The 18,272-nt window shown below is 44.4% G+C and overlaps 1 protein-coding gene across 5 annotated transcripts in view; it reads left to right on the top strand.

Annotated features, from left to right (window-relative positions):
- The window catches only part of LOC135277225 (ATP-binding cassette sub-family C member 11-like), a 71,928-nt gene that overhangs the window by 47,656 nt on the left and 6,000 nt on the right, over positions 1-18,272 (top strand). For 4 of the 5 annotated variants that reach the window (XM_064383004.1, XM_064383007.1, XM_064383006.1 and 1 more), the window contains exons 6-8: positions 11,736-11,779; positions 15,653-15,742; positions 17,211-17,400. In XM_064383004.1, coding sequence (XP_064239074.1) covers positions 11,736-11,779; positions 15,653-15,742; positions 17,211-17,400 — 324 coding nt within the window. The remainder of the gene's footprint in view (positions 1-11,735; positions 11,780-15,652; positions 15,743-17,210; positions 17,401-18,272) is intronic. The other variant, XM_064383008.1, reaches the window with a different exon arrangement.

Here is an 18,272-nt window from a genome sequence, read left to right as displayed (position 1 = left end):
CACCGTTCCTATCCCGCCCTCCCCCTACCTCCCTGAACCCTTTCTGCCTATCGCTGTGCCTCCAGGCGGGGTCCCCTCCCACTAAGCAGCGTCTCCACACAGTTGGGCGACTGCGTCTTGCGGCTTTTGGAGGGCGACTCAGGGCACAGGCGCGCCCACCACTCATCCTGTGAAAATGGACGCTCCAAGCCGTTTTTTCTCTGGTACTTCAGTTAATGGTGATGGCCGAGAAGGTTGCACGTGCTGGAACGGATGGAGGAGGACCTGGCGGGCCTCTTAATATTTAAATCCCTCCTGAAGCTTGAGTTCGTCTGCCTCTAACCTCCGGATGCTGTGGTCTCAAACCCAGGTTGACTGTCTACAGGCGCTCGTAAACGCTGAGGACTTCTGAGACCCACAGGCCTTACCCCTTTGCATGCAGTGTGACCCAAGCCCATTGCTGAACCTCACTAGGAAGGTGGCACAGTGTTACTGGTCTTGTGTGTTGTTGTGAAGGTGAACTGAAGTAGTACATCTCACTGACCTGTGCATGGGTATTGAGTCAATGGTGATCTGTACTCCAGGGTCTTTTCTGGGTCAGCTTCAAGCTGCTGCCGTTTGCTTGTCTGGGCCCCAGGTTATCAGCTACACCTAGAACTGTGAGCCCTTGCCGTTCCCCTGGTGGTAGATTCCCCTGTTTTGCACTGACGTTTCCCACCTGTGGTCATGTATGTATAAGGTAACCCAAACCTGTTGGAGATGAGACCTGAATCTTCTTTTCTCAAACACCTATCTGATAGGCCATGAGACATAAGGCCATCATCCATGGGAGATTTTGTACATTTCTTTTGGTCCACCCAGCCTTATCTTCTGCCATCTTCAACTTCTATCCCAATTTTATTCTTTTAGTCCTAACCTCAGATTCTGCATCTTACTTCTGCAATTTCCCCCATTTCTGATTGTTTGTATAAGCCCATGAAATCTCTCCCCTTTTGACCTTCTTAGTCTAGGACCATGTTCCTTCCTCTTTCCTCAATTCTGCTGATATTCTCCCATTCAAATTTTAGTTCCTCCATTTTCTTTTTTTTTTTTTTCAGCTGGAGTTTTGCTGCATTGTTCAGGCTGGAGGACAGTGGTGGGATCTCAGCTTACTGCACCTCCACCTCCCGGGTTGAAGCAATTCTCTGGCCTCAGCCTCCTGAGAAGCTAGGGTTACAGGAACCCACCACCACACGCAGCTACTTTTAGTAGACATGGCTTTCACCATGTCGACCAGGCCGGTCTCGAACTCCTGACCTCAGATGACCCACCCACCTTGGCCTCTCAAAGTGCTGGGATTACAGGCATGAGCCACCTTGCCCAGCCATAATTCCTTCTAAGGCAGCCTTTGATCCCTACCCCACCAAAGAAAACCCACAGTCAACAGCATCTCAAAACTTAAGAGCCTCTTTATTACTTATCTGTTAATCCTAATGGATTTGTTTATTCAGTTTGAAAAGTATGTTATCGGAATCAATAAATTGTTATGTATCTATGTATTTGGAAAAGCAGCTGGTATCCAGAGTCAAGCCAACAGTCTCAGCACCTCTTAGATTCTGTAGCCATAGTATTGAGAAATTTACATATCTTTTTCCCTTTAGATGAAGAACCGCGGTTTTCCCAAAGAGGTGTATTTGGCAGCATTCTCACGCTCTTGCTGAGCTTCCTCTTCATGGCCTTACGCTCTGGCCTCTGCTCTTTTGTGATGGGCGTTGACACTGCTGGCCCAGAGATGTCGGGTGTACTCCGTGGCCTGGGTTGTAAATTGAAGTCTTGGATTAGAAATTGATTTTGAGGCTTGGCCAGTGACTGGAGATTGGTCACAGCAGTGGAAACAGGCTCCCGCTGGAAAGAAGAGCAACATGGTATTTTGTAGGATGCTGGCCTAGAAGCAGCAGACTGAGAGGCAGTAGGAGGCTGGTTAGGATTGGCTGAACCGCGTTGGGTTCCATTGGTCGAAATTGGCTGAGCTGGTCTGGCAGGACGTGTCAGAGATGTGTTGGTAGAAGCCGGTTGGGACAGACTGACTGCAGTCGACTGAGCTGACTTAGTAGAACCAGGTGGAGCAGGGCAAGCCACAGCAGGCCTACGTGAGGCCGGAGGGTGTGGCCGCCGAGAAACACGTCGAACTTGAGGTTTGTCCAGGGTCAGAAAGGGCAACGGTATCAACTTGACCTTCCCAGGTGGTGGCAACTCATACTGGGATGGAGATGGACACTCTTTTTCAGCACTATCATCCAGTTTCTGGGCCTTGACTTGAGTTTTCTCCGGGCCTTTCCCCTCACGTCGGGTATCCAGCCATGGTTTGAGAGCTGAGAATGGCCGAGGGTTCTGGGTGTTGCTTGAGCTTCCCAGAGTCCGGGAGGAAGAGAATCCAGTTTTCTTGTCGGTCTTTTTCCCCAGTGCATGGAAAACTTGCGTGGACTCTACCACGTGCACGTCCAGGGAGCTTCGTGGCTTTTTGAAGGTGTCTCGGCTAAGCTCAGGTTGATCTTTCTTGCGCTTCATATTGGGAATGGCTTGCTTCTCTTCTACCTTGACTTTGGTCCCTGACTCCTCACTGTGTTCAGATCTTTTGGAGCTGTTCTCTCTGCTCCTTTTGGTCTTCTCCTGCCCGTGCCTCTTAGTTGTGCTGCTCCTGCTGGATGCGTGAGGTTTGTTGTGAGGTCTGTGACGTTTGTTGCTAGAATGCTTGCTCTTGTTCACAGAAGCGCCGTCACTGGCGGTAGCACCACGAACAGTCACTTCTCCCTGTAATAGGCTCTCTGTGTCCTTTGGCTGGATTTTGGCCTTGGGAGCACCCTGGATAGGCTCGGCAGCTTTATGCTTGTTCTTCCTGACTTGATGAGAGTGACCCTTTCTGACGCTTGACTTTTCCTGCACCTGATTTACCTCGATGGCACTGGGATCTTTGGCTTTCTTTGCAGAGGGTTGGTCAAGCTCTTGTAAGGAACTGAAGCTGGAGGGGAGGGGAGTATCCTCCACCAATGTAGTGATGTCTGCAGGATCACTGCTAGACTCCATCCCATTTTCAAGTATCCCTTGGCCCTCAAGACTCAGGCTGTTCTTTCTCAGATTGGTGTTTTCGGAACCAGGCTGCTCCTCTTGGCCAAGGGGATCAATGCAGGACAGAAGCTGGTGGCTATCAGGGATTTCTAAAGGAAGCAGTGGAGGCTCTTGATTTTCTGTTGGGAACTGGTAGGCATCTAGAGGCTTTGAAAGCTTGGTTTTAATCTCATCCAAATTCTTATTCTCGGTTTTGTCCTGGCTTGGAGCCGGAGACAGTGTCAAGAGATTAGTTGGACTCTGGACTGGAGCTGTCGTTGAAATGTCGCCAAGGTCAGGTGTTGCATTACTCTCAAGTATCTGGGTATTTCTGCTACCGCAGGACTTGGAGAATTCTGAAGTTCGTGCCAGACAAAATGTCTGGCTTGGAGATTGCAATCCCAGGGAAGTATCCATCCCCAGGGAAGTTTTCATCACTACAAAGGAATCAAGGAAGAAGTCAGTCCCTGGTAAGTGAGATGCTCCCCCTACACACCGATGCAGCAATTGGATAGCTTTGTAACGTGGGCAAGGCATTTCTACTAGCTCTTCTTCATGACCATGGACAAGACCCTGCATTAGGGGATAGGCAGTGACTGTTCTCTTACTGGTTATCATTTGATGTGATTGTTTCTTGGCTTTCTTTGGATTTCATAGGGTTGTTGTAAGCCAAATAAAAAGCGAAAGTGATTTTTAAATAGGAGATGTTTTATAAAGCCTCATATTCTCATACGGGGTCCTTTCCATTCTCTCCACTCTCCTGAGGGAAAAAGAACACCCTTTACACCATATACTAGGGGAGAGAGTGGAGCCCTTCCTCGTGAAATACATAAGCAAGCCCAGATTCTGAGCCTGTTTGTTTTGGAGAGGATCTGTAAGCACAAGGTCTTAAATCCTATTGTAAGTTAAGGAAAATCAAAATGTCCCTGCGAAAATAAGAGTTCTGAAGTGCCTTCCAGAGACACTAAAGTAATAGATTAGGGAAGGAAGTTACAGAGTGCTGGTGCAGGGGAACTGATCAGCCAGGCCACTAAAAAGTGTGGCATCTCTTGGGACTCTCTTCTGTGTGGCATAGATGGCCATTGTAGTGTTCAACTTTCCCACTGAAAAGGTGTTCTTAGATAGACTCTGAAAATGGAGAGCAATGCCCAAGAATAGTGGTTGAAGTCTCAGGACTTAAATTCTGCCTATCCATGGACTTACCACTCAGCTATCGATTTGACCCTCCCTTTCAATACTGTGTTTAATCCTCTCCTTTCTTGCTGTTTGTACTCACCTTGATTGTAGGGATTATAGGCAGACACCACTGCACCTGGCTAGCTTTCTGTATTTTTAATAGAGACCGGGTTTCGCCGTGTTTGCCAGGCTTGTCTCTAACTCTTGACGTCAAGTGTTCTGCCCGCCTCGGCCTCCCACAATACTAGGATTGCCACATGAGCCACTGTGCTCGGCCTGGAAGCATCATTCCTAAAACACATTTCTAAAATATTGATATTAAATGCTGCCAAGTGTCATCTCTGTTCAAAAACGCAAAAGAAATAAAACAACTGAATGTGACTTCTGATAAGCTGCTTTTTCCAGGGATACTTTATTCTAGCCTGTTTCCTCCTAGTTTCTTGATCTAAGCATTTGCTAAAACCAACTTCATTTTGCCCTATTCAGAGTAGATTTTGCTCTGTTGTCTTTCTGCTTTTCTTCTAAAATTTAAAGTGTAGTTTTTGCTCTTTAAATCATTGTGTCATTCTCCAGGGCATATCCCAAGGGTAAGTGTAGGGGACCCGGTCTTTCTTCTTTCATTTAAAATGCCAAATTCCTTACCCTAGGATATCTTGCCTCCTTATAACCCAGTAGTCTTCATTTTCTCTTTCCATCTAGTTCAGATAGGAATCTCCAAAACGTGAATATTACTTTTGTTTGTTTGAGACAGGGTCTCACCTTGTTACCCAGGCTGAAGTCCAGTGGTGCGAACATGGCTCACTGCAGCCTCAACCTCCTGGGCTTAAACAGTCCACTGATCCTCCCACCTCAGCCTCCTGAGTAGCTGGCATGCCCACACACCTGGCTGGTTTTTTAAAAAGTTTGTAGAAATGAGGTCTTGTCATGTCGCCCAGACTGGTCTGGAACTCCTAGGCTCAAGTGTTTCTCCCATCTCGGCCTCCCAAAGCACTGAGATTGCAGGCGGGAGCAACCGTGCCCAGCTGAATATTAAAAACATCACTACACATCACTAAATATCAAAGAGTGAAGTTGAAATATTAGTTAGGGAGATGTCCTCCCAAAGGGCTGAGATTACAGGTGTGAGCCACCGTGACTGGCTGAGTATTTAAAACATCACTGAATTTAAAATAGTGAAGTTGAAATATTAGTGGAGGGAGACTATTACACATGAAACACCTCAGAATATGTTGCTAGTTTTCTACGCCACTTAGGTTTTCCCTCTGTTTCTGTTGAAAGAGACACACTCAAAAAGCGTCTGCCTTCATTTTCTCTACGTGTGCCCTTTAAGACTCAGCATTAGAAAAGAAAGGGGCCAGAAGGAATAACCAATCTATTATCCTAATGTAACAGATGAGGGAACAGATTTTGTGAGAGAAGAAAAGAGTCCTCTAAAGTCACACAGCTAGTAAATGTCAAAGGCAAAAGTGAAATGAGGTCTCTAGATTTCTAGTGCAGGGAAGGAATGAGTGAGGGAAGGAATAACCATTTCTAGTGAGGGAAGGAATAACCTTCCCTGTTATTCCAAGCTGTTTGGGACTATACGGGTAAAGAAATCTGAAGTTAGGGGGAAAGAAGTCAAAGGAAAACCGTCAAGAAAGTTTCTCTCTTTACCTGACATGGTCAGAGAAGAAGAAACATCAACTGTAGATACAAGGGATGAAGAGACGATCCTAGTGGATGTCTGCGTGACTGAAGCCAAGGAGTGCGTGTGTTCAGTATAAAGGCTACTGGTCACACTGCTCACTGGCCACTTGTGATGATGCAAATCTACCCCAAGATTCTACCAGGTGGCAGTAGGCTTGGTGAGAGAATGATGTCATAAAGCAGGCAGTAGGGAGGCCAGGTTCCCAAGAAGATGGAGTTGGCTGGCAGAGGTGATAGGAAAGCTGAAACAGTAGTAAGGGGCTGAGTTCCAGGGAGGTGAAATCCTGCAAGATCATCTCAGTGTTTCTTACACATGTTCACTAATATCATTGACTAATATTTATATTTTATATGTTATATTTCACATTATGTAATAGTCCTATACATTTATAGTTGTATAGTACATACACCATATCCTTGTACAGAAAGGAAAGGGACATCTGAGCAATTTCAGTTGTTCTAAAAGCATTTCAGTGAATCTGATTAATGAATTTCCTGCTGCTTTTAAGAGCCAAAGGAAGAGATTAAAGGGCCCTCTTTTGTACCTTGGCTGAAGAACAAAGTTCACTGACTGCCCCTTGTAGGAAATGATGTGGTCCAAAGCTCCTCTCTTTTAATTTCTTCTCCTCGAATCCTACCTTCCTTCAAATTACTGTATTTCTCAACTCCAAAATTTCTATTTTTAAATTTTTATTATTTATCTTTGTTTGTATTCTCTATTGGTCAAGACATCATTCTCATACTTTGCTGTAATTCTTTAGACATAATTTCTTTTAGTTTTTTTAATTTTAGTAAAATACATATAACAGAAAAAGTGCCATTTTTTACCCCTTTTATGCGTACAGTTCAGTAATGTTAAGCACATTCACATTGTTGTACAGGCAATCTGCAGAACTTTTTCATCTTGTTAAAGTGAAGCCGTATACTTATTACACAGCAGTTCCTCATTTCTTTCTCCCTTCCTCAGTCCCTGGCAGTTACCATTCTCTTTTCTGTTTCTATGAGTGACTACTCTATATGCCTCATCTATGTGGATCATACAGTATTTATTTTTTTATAATGGACTGACTTCACATAGTGTTCTCAAAGTTAATCCATGCTGTGGCATTACACGGATTATAAATATTTGAAAGCATATTTATAGTAGCCAATTTGATATTAATAATATTCATATTTGTAATATAAATATAAAAATTTATATTATGAATATTTTAAAAGCATATTTCTAATAGCCGATTTGAAATCTCTGTCTAATAAATCCAACATGTCTTCCTTAGGGATGGTTTCCATTGACTTCTCTTTTTCTTTTTTGACACGGCATCTTGCTCTGTTACCCAGGCTGGAGTGCAGTGGCACACTCATGGCTCATGACAGCCTCGACCTTACCCAGGGTCAAGTGATCCACCCGCTTCAGCCTCCCGAGTAGCTGGGGCTACAGGCACATACCACCCAGGCTGGCTAATTTGTTTGCAGAGACAGGGTTTTGCCACATTGCCCAGGCTGGACTCAAGACTCCTGAGCTCAAGCAATTTGCTCGCCTTGGCCTCCCTGAGTGCTGGGCTTACAGGCATGAGCCATTGAACCCAGCTGACATCTCTTTCTTTTACTGTGTTTACACCATACTTTTTTATGTCTCCTATTTTTTTTTTGTTGAAACTGAATATTTAGAATATTATATTTATATTAAATATAATCTGATATATAATTGAATAATATACCCTTAAGGGGTTTTTGTTTGTGCTGTTGTTGTTGCTATTTGTTTAGTGACTTTCTGGTTTCATCCCGTAAAGTCTGTGTTATTTGTTAATATGTGACCTCTGAAGTTGCTCAGTTTGTTTAGCGGTCAGCTAGTGACGAGAGATTTCCTTAAGTACTTGGACAGTAGCTCTCCCACTCTTTGCCCAAGGGGTTCTTATGTAAGTATTGAAGTGGGCCTTTCACACTTGGGCGGATGGTTTGCAGTTGTACCTTAGCCTTCACTTCCTGCTATTGCAGAGCCTGTGTCTGCCAAAGATGAGCTTCTGGGCCTTCTTGGGTCTGTCCTGGACATACTTAGAACCTGCACGTTCACATGAAATTTTGGATTCCCAGGTGTATGTGAAGGCTTTTCAAAGCCCCTGTGAATATCTCATTTCCCAGTTTTTCCATTTAAGTTTTTGGTCAGCCTCTCGTTAGTCCCAACTAGTATCATTGCCTAGGCAGCTGCAGTGCTAAACAATTGCCACTGGTTGTTTCTGGCAAATGTCCTAAGGATAAAACTGTTCTCACAGAGTGTTCTCTGAGTTAAGTTAATTAAGGATATGGAGCTCTTCCAAGGAACTGCCAGACAGGGACAGTTCTCTGGGGATGGGGCTTTTGAAGGATAGTAATCCTTTTCTACCCGCTACAAGGTTGCTAGGCTACCGGTTTTCACAGCTACTGGCTTATGAGGCTGTTGGTTTTCAAGCTACCATGAACTTGAGAGAAAGGGATGAGTGTAAAGCAAGTTAAAATATCACAAAGCTTGTTCCGTTTACTGTGATTCAGCTGTTTTTCTCGAATAAGCACTCCTCAAATTGTTAGAAGTTAATATGTAGCATTCTGAAAAAGTTGATTTTGACAGTTTTTGCTAGTGCTCTCATTGCTTTTCTGGAGGAGCAGGTTTTCAGTTTCTTACTTTATCATTCTGTAATAGAAGTGCTTCCTCCCATATTTAGTTTTGATTCTGTGACTGAATGATTTCACTGCATGCTTCTGATCCTTGTATTTTGGTTTATCACTTGTTCAGTTGGAATATATCTTCAGGTTACTTGAGTTGAAGATTTGTGTATGAGTTGTATTTTGAATTCCTTTTATATTTGAGAAGGCTTCTTAGTTGTCTGCGCCAGTAGCCTCAATATGTTTTGTTCATATGTGTCATCAGTAAAAAGTTTTGAAAATATATTCCCATATATATTTAAATATAACATGTAGTAATACACACGTAAATAAAATTAGAATGTATTAGGCTCCTAATACATTCCTAACAAAGTATCACAGACTGGGTAGCTTTAAAGACAAAACAGAAATTTATTTTCTCATGGTTTTGGAGGCTAGAAGTCCAAGATCAAGGTGTCTATAGATCTGGCTTCTCCTAAGGCCTTTCTCCTTGGCTTACAGACAACGGACTTGTGGCTGTGTCCTCGGGAGATGATCTGTGTGCATGCATTCCTGTGGGGGGGGAATCTCTTTCTTCCTCTTGTAAGGGTACTAGTTGTATAAGATTAGGGGCCCACTCTTACCTTCATTTAACCTTAATTACCTTATTAAACACCCTGTCTCCAAATGCAGTCTTCACCCTGACTGCATTTGGAGACAGAGTTGGGGAGTTAGGGCTTCTGTCAGTTTTGAGGGGGCACAATTTAGTCCATAACAAAGGTATATACGATAGATACATAATATATATGTACCAGTGTGCTAATATCATGTACTTTATGTAAAACACAATCGATTTTAAAAGATAATTATATTTTCGGTGAAAGCACTGTGTTCTAATTAGATAATTGTTTTTAACTTCATAATATGTCAATCGCAGCTTATTATAGAAACAAAAGTGTCAACTTCGTTATTTTCGTGTGGTTCATACCTTTGCCTATACCCTTTTCAATGATATTTTGCAGGAATCTTTTTAAGCCACTCCTCCCATTTGTAATGTTAGGCACTGTGAGCCCAGAAAATTGGAGACGGTTAATTTAAAAAGTTTATTTTGCCAGGGTTGAGGGTGCGCACCAATGACACAGCCTCAGGAGGTCCTGATTACATGTGCCCAAGGTGGTCAGAGCACAGTTTGATTATATATATTTTAGGGAAACCTGAGACAACCATCACCATATGTAAGGCGAACATTGGTTTGGTTTGGAAAGGTGGGACAACTGGCTGGAGAGGGCTTCCAGGTCACAGGTAGATAAGAGACAAAGGGTTGCATTCCTTTGAGTTTCTGATTAGCCTCTCCAAAGGAGGCAATCAGATAATGCATTTACCACAGTGAGCAAAGGGGTGAGTTTGAATAGAATGGGAGACAGGTTTGCCCTAAGTAGTTCCCAGCTTGACTTTTTCCTTTAGTCTAGTGATTTTGGGGACCCAAGATGTTTTCCTTTGGCAGCACACATGGACTGCAATGTGCTGTAATTACAGTTAAGGCAGATAAGTGAGGGCACCACAGGCGGCCTTTGACATTATGGAACTTGTACTCTTCTCTCAGAATATCTCACATAAATGATATGCATACCAAGTGAAGACATCAATTCCATTTTACATATTAAATATTTACAAGCTAATTTTTTCTGGTATTTGTAAATCAAAAAGATAAATACAAATACTAATATTTTCTACTTCCACTTTGGTGGGGTCATTTTCCACTTTTATAACCATTGGTCTAAATAGATAAACAAATGTCTTCACAAATGGGGTAGTAGGTTCACAACTGTTCATTTTGTTATTATGCATCATATCTTATATATGTTACATATATTAGATGTATTCAAGATTGTAAAATATTTTAAACTAGTGATAATTTTGCTTGAAAATTCTATAGGTGTTATTCTAACGACATCGTCATTTCTGTTGCACAGGAGGAGGAATCTAAAGCTTTTCAATCCATAGTGTCAGGGCCTTCTAGAATATTTTTATTCCTTTAATTATTCCCTATTGTAATTTACTGAGACCTCTTCTTTGGTTATATCAACTAGCTATGAATTGCATCTCTTAATTTCTCCCGTATTTATCCCCTACGTGGCTCTAAAGCCCTTTTTCTTTTGTGTCCCGAACACTTTTCTCAAGTTTGTCTTTATCACTGGTTTAATTTCTGTAGTTGAGGATATAGAGGAAAAGCAAACTCAGTTTCTTCTGCTGCACTCTTATAACACAGAACACTTCTGACCAAATGCGTGGGGTTTTTCTCCACACGCCAAGCAAACAGTTCTTCAGTAGCAGACAACAGCTGGGTGTCCTCTAATTCAATTCTGACACTGTCTACATGGAGGCAGCGTCAGATCCTACAGGTTGAGCACTCAGTCCCACAAGACTGCCTCCCACTTCAGATGCCAGTCGTGAGTTGGCTTCCAGAACGTGTGACCAACCAGTTATAAATTGGAGTTCCCACAAGCCCCTTCTCAGGTTTGCTTATTGCGAGAGCAGCTCTCAGAGCTCAGGGAAACAGTATTTTAAAGAATACAAACAAACAGCACAGGAGCTTCCATCCCAGTGGAGTTGGGGTCCACCAGCCTCCTTGCACCTGGATGTGCTCATATTCACCTTCCTGGAAGCCTCCTGACCTTAGTCCTTTCAGGTTTTTAATGGAGGCCTCATCACATAGGCATGATTGATTAAATCACTGGCCATTGATGATCAACTCAACTCTTAGCCCCTCTCCCCTCCCCAGGGGTTGGGGTGAGGGACTGACAAGTCCTCAGTCCTCTAATAATGCCTTGGTCTTTCCTGTGACCAGCCCCCATCCTGAAACTACAGAGGGACTGCCGGCCACCAGACAGTCACTAGCGTATAAAATGATACTTAACCACTTTGTTGATTCCAAGGATTTTAGGAGTTGCCTGCTAGGAAATAAACAGATGAAAGTTAAATGTATATTTCACAGTATCATAATAGTATTAATTGTGTGTGGCTTTCAGAGCTGATTTTAGTTATGTTATTTTATCTTTGTTTTCTGGTGTGGAAAATTTCAACCACAGCAAAAGCAGAGAAGATAGTATAGTGAAGTATAATGAATCCTATGGAGTCATCACCCAGCTTTAATGTCTTCTTTCATCTATTTCTTCCCATTCTCCCACACCCAGCCTCTGATTATTTTGAAGCAGATTCCAGACATCACCATCTTTTCGTAAGTATTTCAGTGTCTGTCTACAAAAAATAGACACTTTTTAAAAAGCATCATCATACTATATCATACCTAAAGAGGACAGTTACCTAGTCATGTGTAGTGAACTCTGTTGTAGTCTATTCCTGGATTGCCTCCAGACATCTGTAGTTCTTCTCTTCAGAAATTATTTATTTATTTTTGAGACAGAGTCTTGCTCTGTCACCCAGGCTGGAGTGCAGTGGCCCAGTCTTGGCTCACTGCAACCTCTGCCTCCCGGGTTCAAGTGATTTTCCTGCCTGAGCCTCCCGAGTAGCTGGGACTACAGGTGCACGCCACTACGCCTGGCTAATTTTTGTATTTTTGATAGAGATGGGGTTTCACCATATTGGCCAGGCTGGTATCAAACTTCTGACCTTGTGATTCACCCACCTTGGCCTCCCAAAGTGCTGGGATTACAGGTGTGACAGAAATTATTATTGAAGAACGATTCTCAGTGTACATTCCTCCCACGGTTCATCCCACCGTGACTTCACATTCCTAGGAATGTGTCGTATCACAGCTATTTCCATTTCCAGTCATACCTCATAGGTAGGAATTTATAGCCCTAGGATTGATATAGAAAATCTTTTAGTTGGGGAGAGTAAAGGAGAAACAGCCTGAATTATTTTTGAAAGAAGCTCTGGATGTGGGCAGTAGAATCCCTGCTCTGAAGGTAGGGTAAGAAGCAGAGGTTTGATAGCTACAAAGCTCTTAATTGTAATTTTCATCCTTCCATGGACTCAGCAGTTTGCCTTGGAGCTTCATCTGAGTAGTGATTAGCAGAAATTATTTTCTGCCAGAATACTGATGAGTATTTCTGATGCTGTTTAAATTCTGAATGTCTTTTTATGCTTTGGTAAACCAGAAAGTATCTGAGACAGGTCTCAATCAATTTAGAAGTTTAGTTTGCCAGGGTTCTCCAAAGATGATGTTGAGGGCTTCAGTATTTCACGGGGAATGGGCAGATATTGGGGAAAGAGGTAGAAATTTTAAACGGTCTGGGTAGATAAAAGACAAAAGGTATGGGTAAATAAGAAACGGTTGCATTCTTTTGAGTCTTTGATCAGCCATTCACATGTGAGAGGGGGGCAGAGGAATAGTCACGGATTCATCTAGCTTAGTGAATCTGTATTTCTGTGTAAGATAAAATAAACATAGTGCACAGGAAGCCATCAGATATGCATTTGTCTCAGGTGAGCAGAGGGATGAGTTTGAGTCCTGTACATGTAAAGATAAAGCTATTAATTTACATTGCTGGGGTAAAATTCAACAGAACTGTTACAGCGTAAAGATCTTGGGGCCCACAAGGAATTTCTAAGTGGGGGAATTGTGAGGGAGGTATGTAGCTTTTTTGGTCTTTGTAGCTGTCTTATTTGGGAACAAAATGGAAGGCAGGTTTCCGAGACACAGTTCCCAGCTTGTCTTTTCCCTTTGGCTTAGTGAGTTGGGGGCCCTGAGATTTACTTTCATTTCACATTTTACTAAGGAAAAGAGAAAGGCAGGCAAATTGGGCACAAATTTAGCCTAAATCTGCCTCCTTACATAATAATATCTTACGTTTGGCCTAAAGGTTTCCTCTTACAAAGTAAACTGCCGCCTAACTAGATGTATAAATAGACTATTCTTACACTAGTCACAGATTTTCATCAATTCACAGGAAGTCAGCTGTTCAAACTGTGCTTAAATAAAGCAAACACCAAGGTGTAACCAGTCCCACTGTTTCTGTACATCACTCTCTGTTTTCTGTATGTCACTTTCCTTTTTCTGTCCCTAAATATTACCAGACCATATGCCAGGGTATCTCTGAACCTATTCTGGTTCTGGGAGCTGCCCAATTTGAGACTCGTTCTTTGCTCAATTAAACTGTTAAATTTAATTTATCTAGAGTTTTTATTTTAATAGGCATCACTGATTTTCTCTCCTTATACTCTAGGTATTTTGTAATACAGGTTTTAAAACCTCCTTTGTAATTCAGAAATGTTTCTTTATTAATTTTCCTACTTTTTAAAAACTCCAGTGTCTTAAAATTTTAAGAAAAAAATTACTTGTTCAGCTCTGACAGCCATTTCTAAAACACATCCCACATATATGAACTACCTTTGATTAGACCCATTAAGGATAGGCTTTTTTCCTTAGCTAGTGTTAAAAAATTATTCATGACGTTTCTTAAAGGTAGCAAGGATTACTTTATTGGGAGACTAGGTATAAGAAACACTGCAATGGGCTTTTGCAGTGGTAGGGAGAATGAGTGGGGAGTCAGTAGAGGGAACGTTTTTAAGAGGAAACATTGGGGTTATGAGGGAATCTCACTAGAAGGACACAACAAAACTCTTGCTGAAGAGAGGCCGGGGTGAAAAGATACTGGGTTGGGAGTGAGAACAGATTGAAAGGGTGTGGGACATTTTCACTAACCTGACTAAGCAGGATTCGTGCTCAAATTGGGTTCTACAAAGACAGAGGAAAGGCTGACGAGCAGAAGACTCGGAAGAGCCTGACTCAAGTTTGGGTCAAAAGGGGAGCGTCTTTGTCATTAGATAATAGTTTTAACTACGATTACCACATTTTCCATATATAGACTGTTTGTTTGTTTGTTTGTTTGAGATGGTATTTCCCCTCCTTCCCACACCCTTTGTTTCAGCCATAGCCAAAGGGCTTCTGGGTGCCTTGATGTATTCTGCTAATGTCCTGCTTTCAGGGCTTGCTTATATAGGCTGTTCCGTTTGGAACACACTTCTCTACCCATGTTTAGCCTGCTACATCTTTCTTCACCTGAAAAATGTTACTCCAGTGCTGATTTTTCCTGGAATCCTTCCCTGTGCCCTCATCTAGGGCCCCTCCTGTGCATCCCAGTGGCATTCCAGGGCTTCTCTGTCGTGGAATGCGCCCTTTTGCACTTTATTCTCTGTTGCCTTGTCTGGCTTCCCATCCATCTGGGAGCTCCTCAAGGGCAGGCCTGTGTCTGCTGCCCTTTGGGACATGGAGCCTGGTCCAGCACCTGGCACAGAGCCATCCACCAGAGTTTGTCGAGTGAATGTATGATGAACGTGATACCCAGCACCCCCGCATGTCCTGTTTGCCTGTTTCTTGGACCAGCATAATGGAGGATATAGACTGGGACTCCAACCCAGCTCTGCCTCCAGCTTCTAGATGATTCTGTGGATGTCATTTCTTCTTTTGGAACCTCAGTTTCCTTATCTTTGGTGCCTCCAATTCCCAAGAGTCCCTAACTCCTTTAGCCTGGGTTTCCCCAAAGGCAGGACCTGAGACAGGAACTCGGGTGCAGGCGACTTCTTTGGGAGGTGCTCCCTGGAACCAGGATTGAGGGAGCAGGCCAGTGAGACAGGGGAGGAGGAAATCATCAGGGGAGTGTGACATTGGGGTCCCTGTTCTATGTCACTAGGGCTCAACTGTCTTGGGATCTCCTGATCAGTGTATGGGGTATTCCACGGACCATGCTCTCAAAGACTGGGAGATGGGAGCATTTATCTCTGCCAGCTCTTGTTCCCCATCAGTCACAGCTCATTCTCAGTAGCCTTATGTCTCCTGGGTTTCTGGGATGCCCTCGTTCAGGGCTGGGTGGCTGCCGTGATGTTGGCCGAGGTCTTCAGCAGAAAGACACACAGAGGGGGAACAGCGTCTGGGGAGGTTCTCCCCCAGAACTGCCCATTACAGCGGCAGCTAAACTCAGAAGTGGGCTACGAGGGCACCAGGGCCTCTGCTCCATTCTTTCTAGGAAAGTTATCTTGGTTTCAGGGGTCACTCGGGGCAATGGTAATCAGTGGTTTTCAGCAGCATTGAGAGCCTGAGCACACCCCAGCAGCCTCTTGAGCCCCTGACACTTCTCCTTCCTTCCAGATGGCATCCAACTTCCAGGCCACTTCCCGGATTGCCTCGGAGACAGAGGCACACTTCATGGCTGCAGAGAGGATGCTACAGTACATGAAGGTGGGGTTCAGGTCTGGGTCTGGCATGGGGAGGTCTGCAAGTTGGGGCATGACTTCTGTGATGTCTGCAAGCCCCATCAGCCCCAGAGCCCTGAGACTGTCCCAGGAAGCTCCAGGCTCCTGGCCCTTCCTCCCTGTCTTCCCTGGACTTTTGTTGACCATCTCGCTGAAGCTCTTCCACACCTGTCTGCTCACTTTGTCCAAATCCCTCACGGCATTCCTGAGGGGAAAAGGAGATAATCTGCTCCTCTTAGAAATGAGAGGTTTGCCCAGTACAATAATAATGACAATAATCATTGTTCCTATTATTTCTTCTATATATGTCGTGGTGGTTAAGAGCACAGTTTCTGTAGCCAGATTTCCTGGGTTCAAGTCTAAACTTTGCCATTTGAATCATCGGAATAACTGGGAAACTTATTCAAACCCTCTTTTCCCCATCTCTGCAATGAGAAAGATGATAGTATCACTTCATCGGATCATCACAAAGTTGAAATGATATAACACGTAAAGCACTTAGCACACCGCGCAGCCCACAGTGAGGCTGCATCGTGTTCTTTATTATTGGGATTGAGTCCTTTCTGCAGGCTAGGCATGGTGCTAAGCCCTTTGTCTAGACTATCTCATGGGATCATGGAACAATTTTATTAGGTTGATTGAATGAGTATCCACATTTTTCATATGAGGAAACCAAGGTTGGGCCGGGCAGAGCATTTGCTTAAGATCACACAGGCTGGGGCTGGCAGCGCCGTCTGCAAAGCAGGTCTCCTGCGCCGTCACAGGAGTGGAATTCATGCATTGTAGAGCCCTGATTTCCTGCCCAGGGATGCTGCCGTGACATGGCACCAGCCTGGAGAGCTGTAGCTTGCAGCCGGTGGGGCAGACCCAACTGCCTCTCCAGTGTTTTTTCCAACACACCCAGCTGCACTCATTGCAGAGTGGGCTCGGTGTTAGGCAGATCTGGGTTGAGTTCCAGCCTGAAATTGTGTGGTCTTCAGTAAGTTGTTAAACTTATCTTGTGTAAGGTTGTTGATCTTAAGCAAGTTGTTGGAGCCTCTATCTCCTCACCTGGGAAATGCCTCTAAAAAGGCCTGTCTCATAGGATGAGGATAGAGATTAAGTCTGCACAAGGGCTCTGAGCTATGAATCCCCCCTAAGAGGCAAGTCTCTGCTGCCTTTACTGTTATCTTAGATTCTGCTTCTTTAGAGTCACATGGGAAATCAGGAAGAGTGCTCTATGTTAATAACAAGGGAATTAGCTATGCAGCTTTCTCACTCTTCTGGGGAAAATTTTGTGTGTTTTAGGGGATGGGAGTGGGGAATGTTCCTCTGATTACACAGCAGGGGGGCTCGACCTTGGCCCAGGGCAGGCTGGGGTAGGTCACACCCCCTACAGTGGGAAGCTGGCAGGTCCGCAGGGGATGGGCCCAGATGGATGACTATTGATTTCTTTTTCTTTCTTCAAAAACAAGATGTGTGTCTCGGAGGCTCCTTTCCACATGGAAGGCACAAGTTGTCCTCCGGGGTGGTCACAGCATGGGGAAATCACATTCCAGGAGTATCACATGAAATACAGAGAAAACACACCCATCGTGCTTAATGGCATCAACCTGACCATCCACAGCGGTGAAGTGGTGGGCATCGTAGGAAGGACGGGCTCTGGTGAGCTGAGCTTCCCAGGGGAGCATCCCTGGCACCCCCTTTGCCCTTTGGGCACTAGACTTATTTGGGAGCATGTGTTTGCTCAGCAAAACCCAAGGTTCCTGTGGTCACGGGATTCCAATGGAGGAGAGAGATGTTAAATAGACCAGCAAATAAAGATGTGGATATGACAGCTGCAGGCTGCAGTGGCTGCCAGGAAGGAAATAAACAGGGTGGTGTTATGCAGAGTAACGGGACTAGTGCTGCGGGGCTAGTGCTATGGGGTTAGTGCTACGGGGCTGTGGATGCCTGGGCTCTGGTGTTTCAAGTTGAGGCGTGAGGGGTCTGGGCAGGAGCACTTTTGGAGGGGCAGTGCAGGGCCCTGCTAGGGTGAACAGCAGGAAAACAGTCAAATCCGACTCCCCTTTCCTCCCTCCCCATCCCTTTCCTGCACCACTCTCATCAGCCTCTGTCTCCTCCTTCCTCTCCCACTTTCCTTTCTCCTCCTCAGTTTCTCTCCCTGTCTTCCTCTCCTGTCACTTTTGGGAGATCTGGCCCAAGTCCCCCTCCCTCTGCCTCTTTGCACTGTTCAGAAGATACTGTTCAGACTTGGTTCTTGTCACCTATCCCCCACCCCTGGGCACCCCAGAGCTGCCTCCTCCAGCAGCCCCCTGGATGATGAGAGCCTTCCTGGTCTCCGTCTCCTCGGCACTCCTGCACTGTTCGCACCGTTGCAGCATGAAGAGCTTCCGGATATGTCCTTTTGTGTGTTGTTCCCTTGCTATTTTCTACCTGCCTGCTGATTGGTGGAAACCCTGAGAGGGCTGGGATCTGGCAGAGAGAAGCTCTCAGTAGATTCTGACCCTACTGACGATATTCATTCAGTAGGTATT

Source organism: Aotus nancymaae, unplaced genomic scaffold (genome assembly GCF_030222135.1).
Source record: "Aotus nancymaae isolate 86718 unplaced genomic scaffold, 86718_ANA_hifiasm-v0.15.2.pri h1tg000030l, whole genome shotgun sequence".
NCBI lineage: Eukaryota > Metazoa > Chordata > Mammalia > Primates > Aotidae > Aotus > Aotus nancymaae.
The sequence above is the reverse complement of the archived record's forward strand: the minus strand, read 5'-3'. Positions and strand labels throughout refer to the sequence as shown.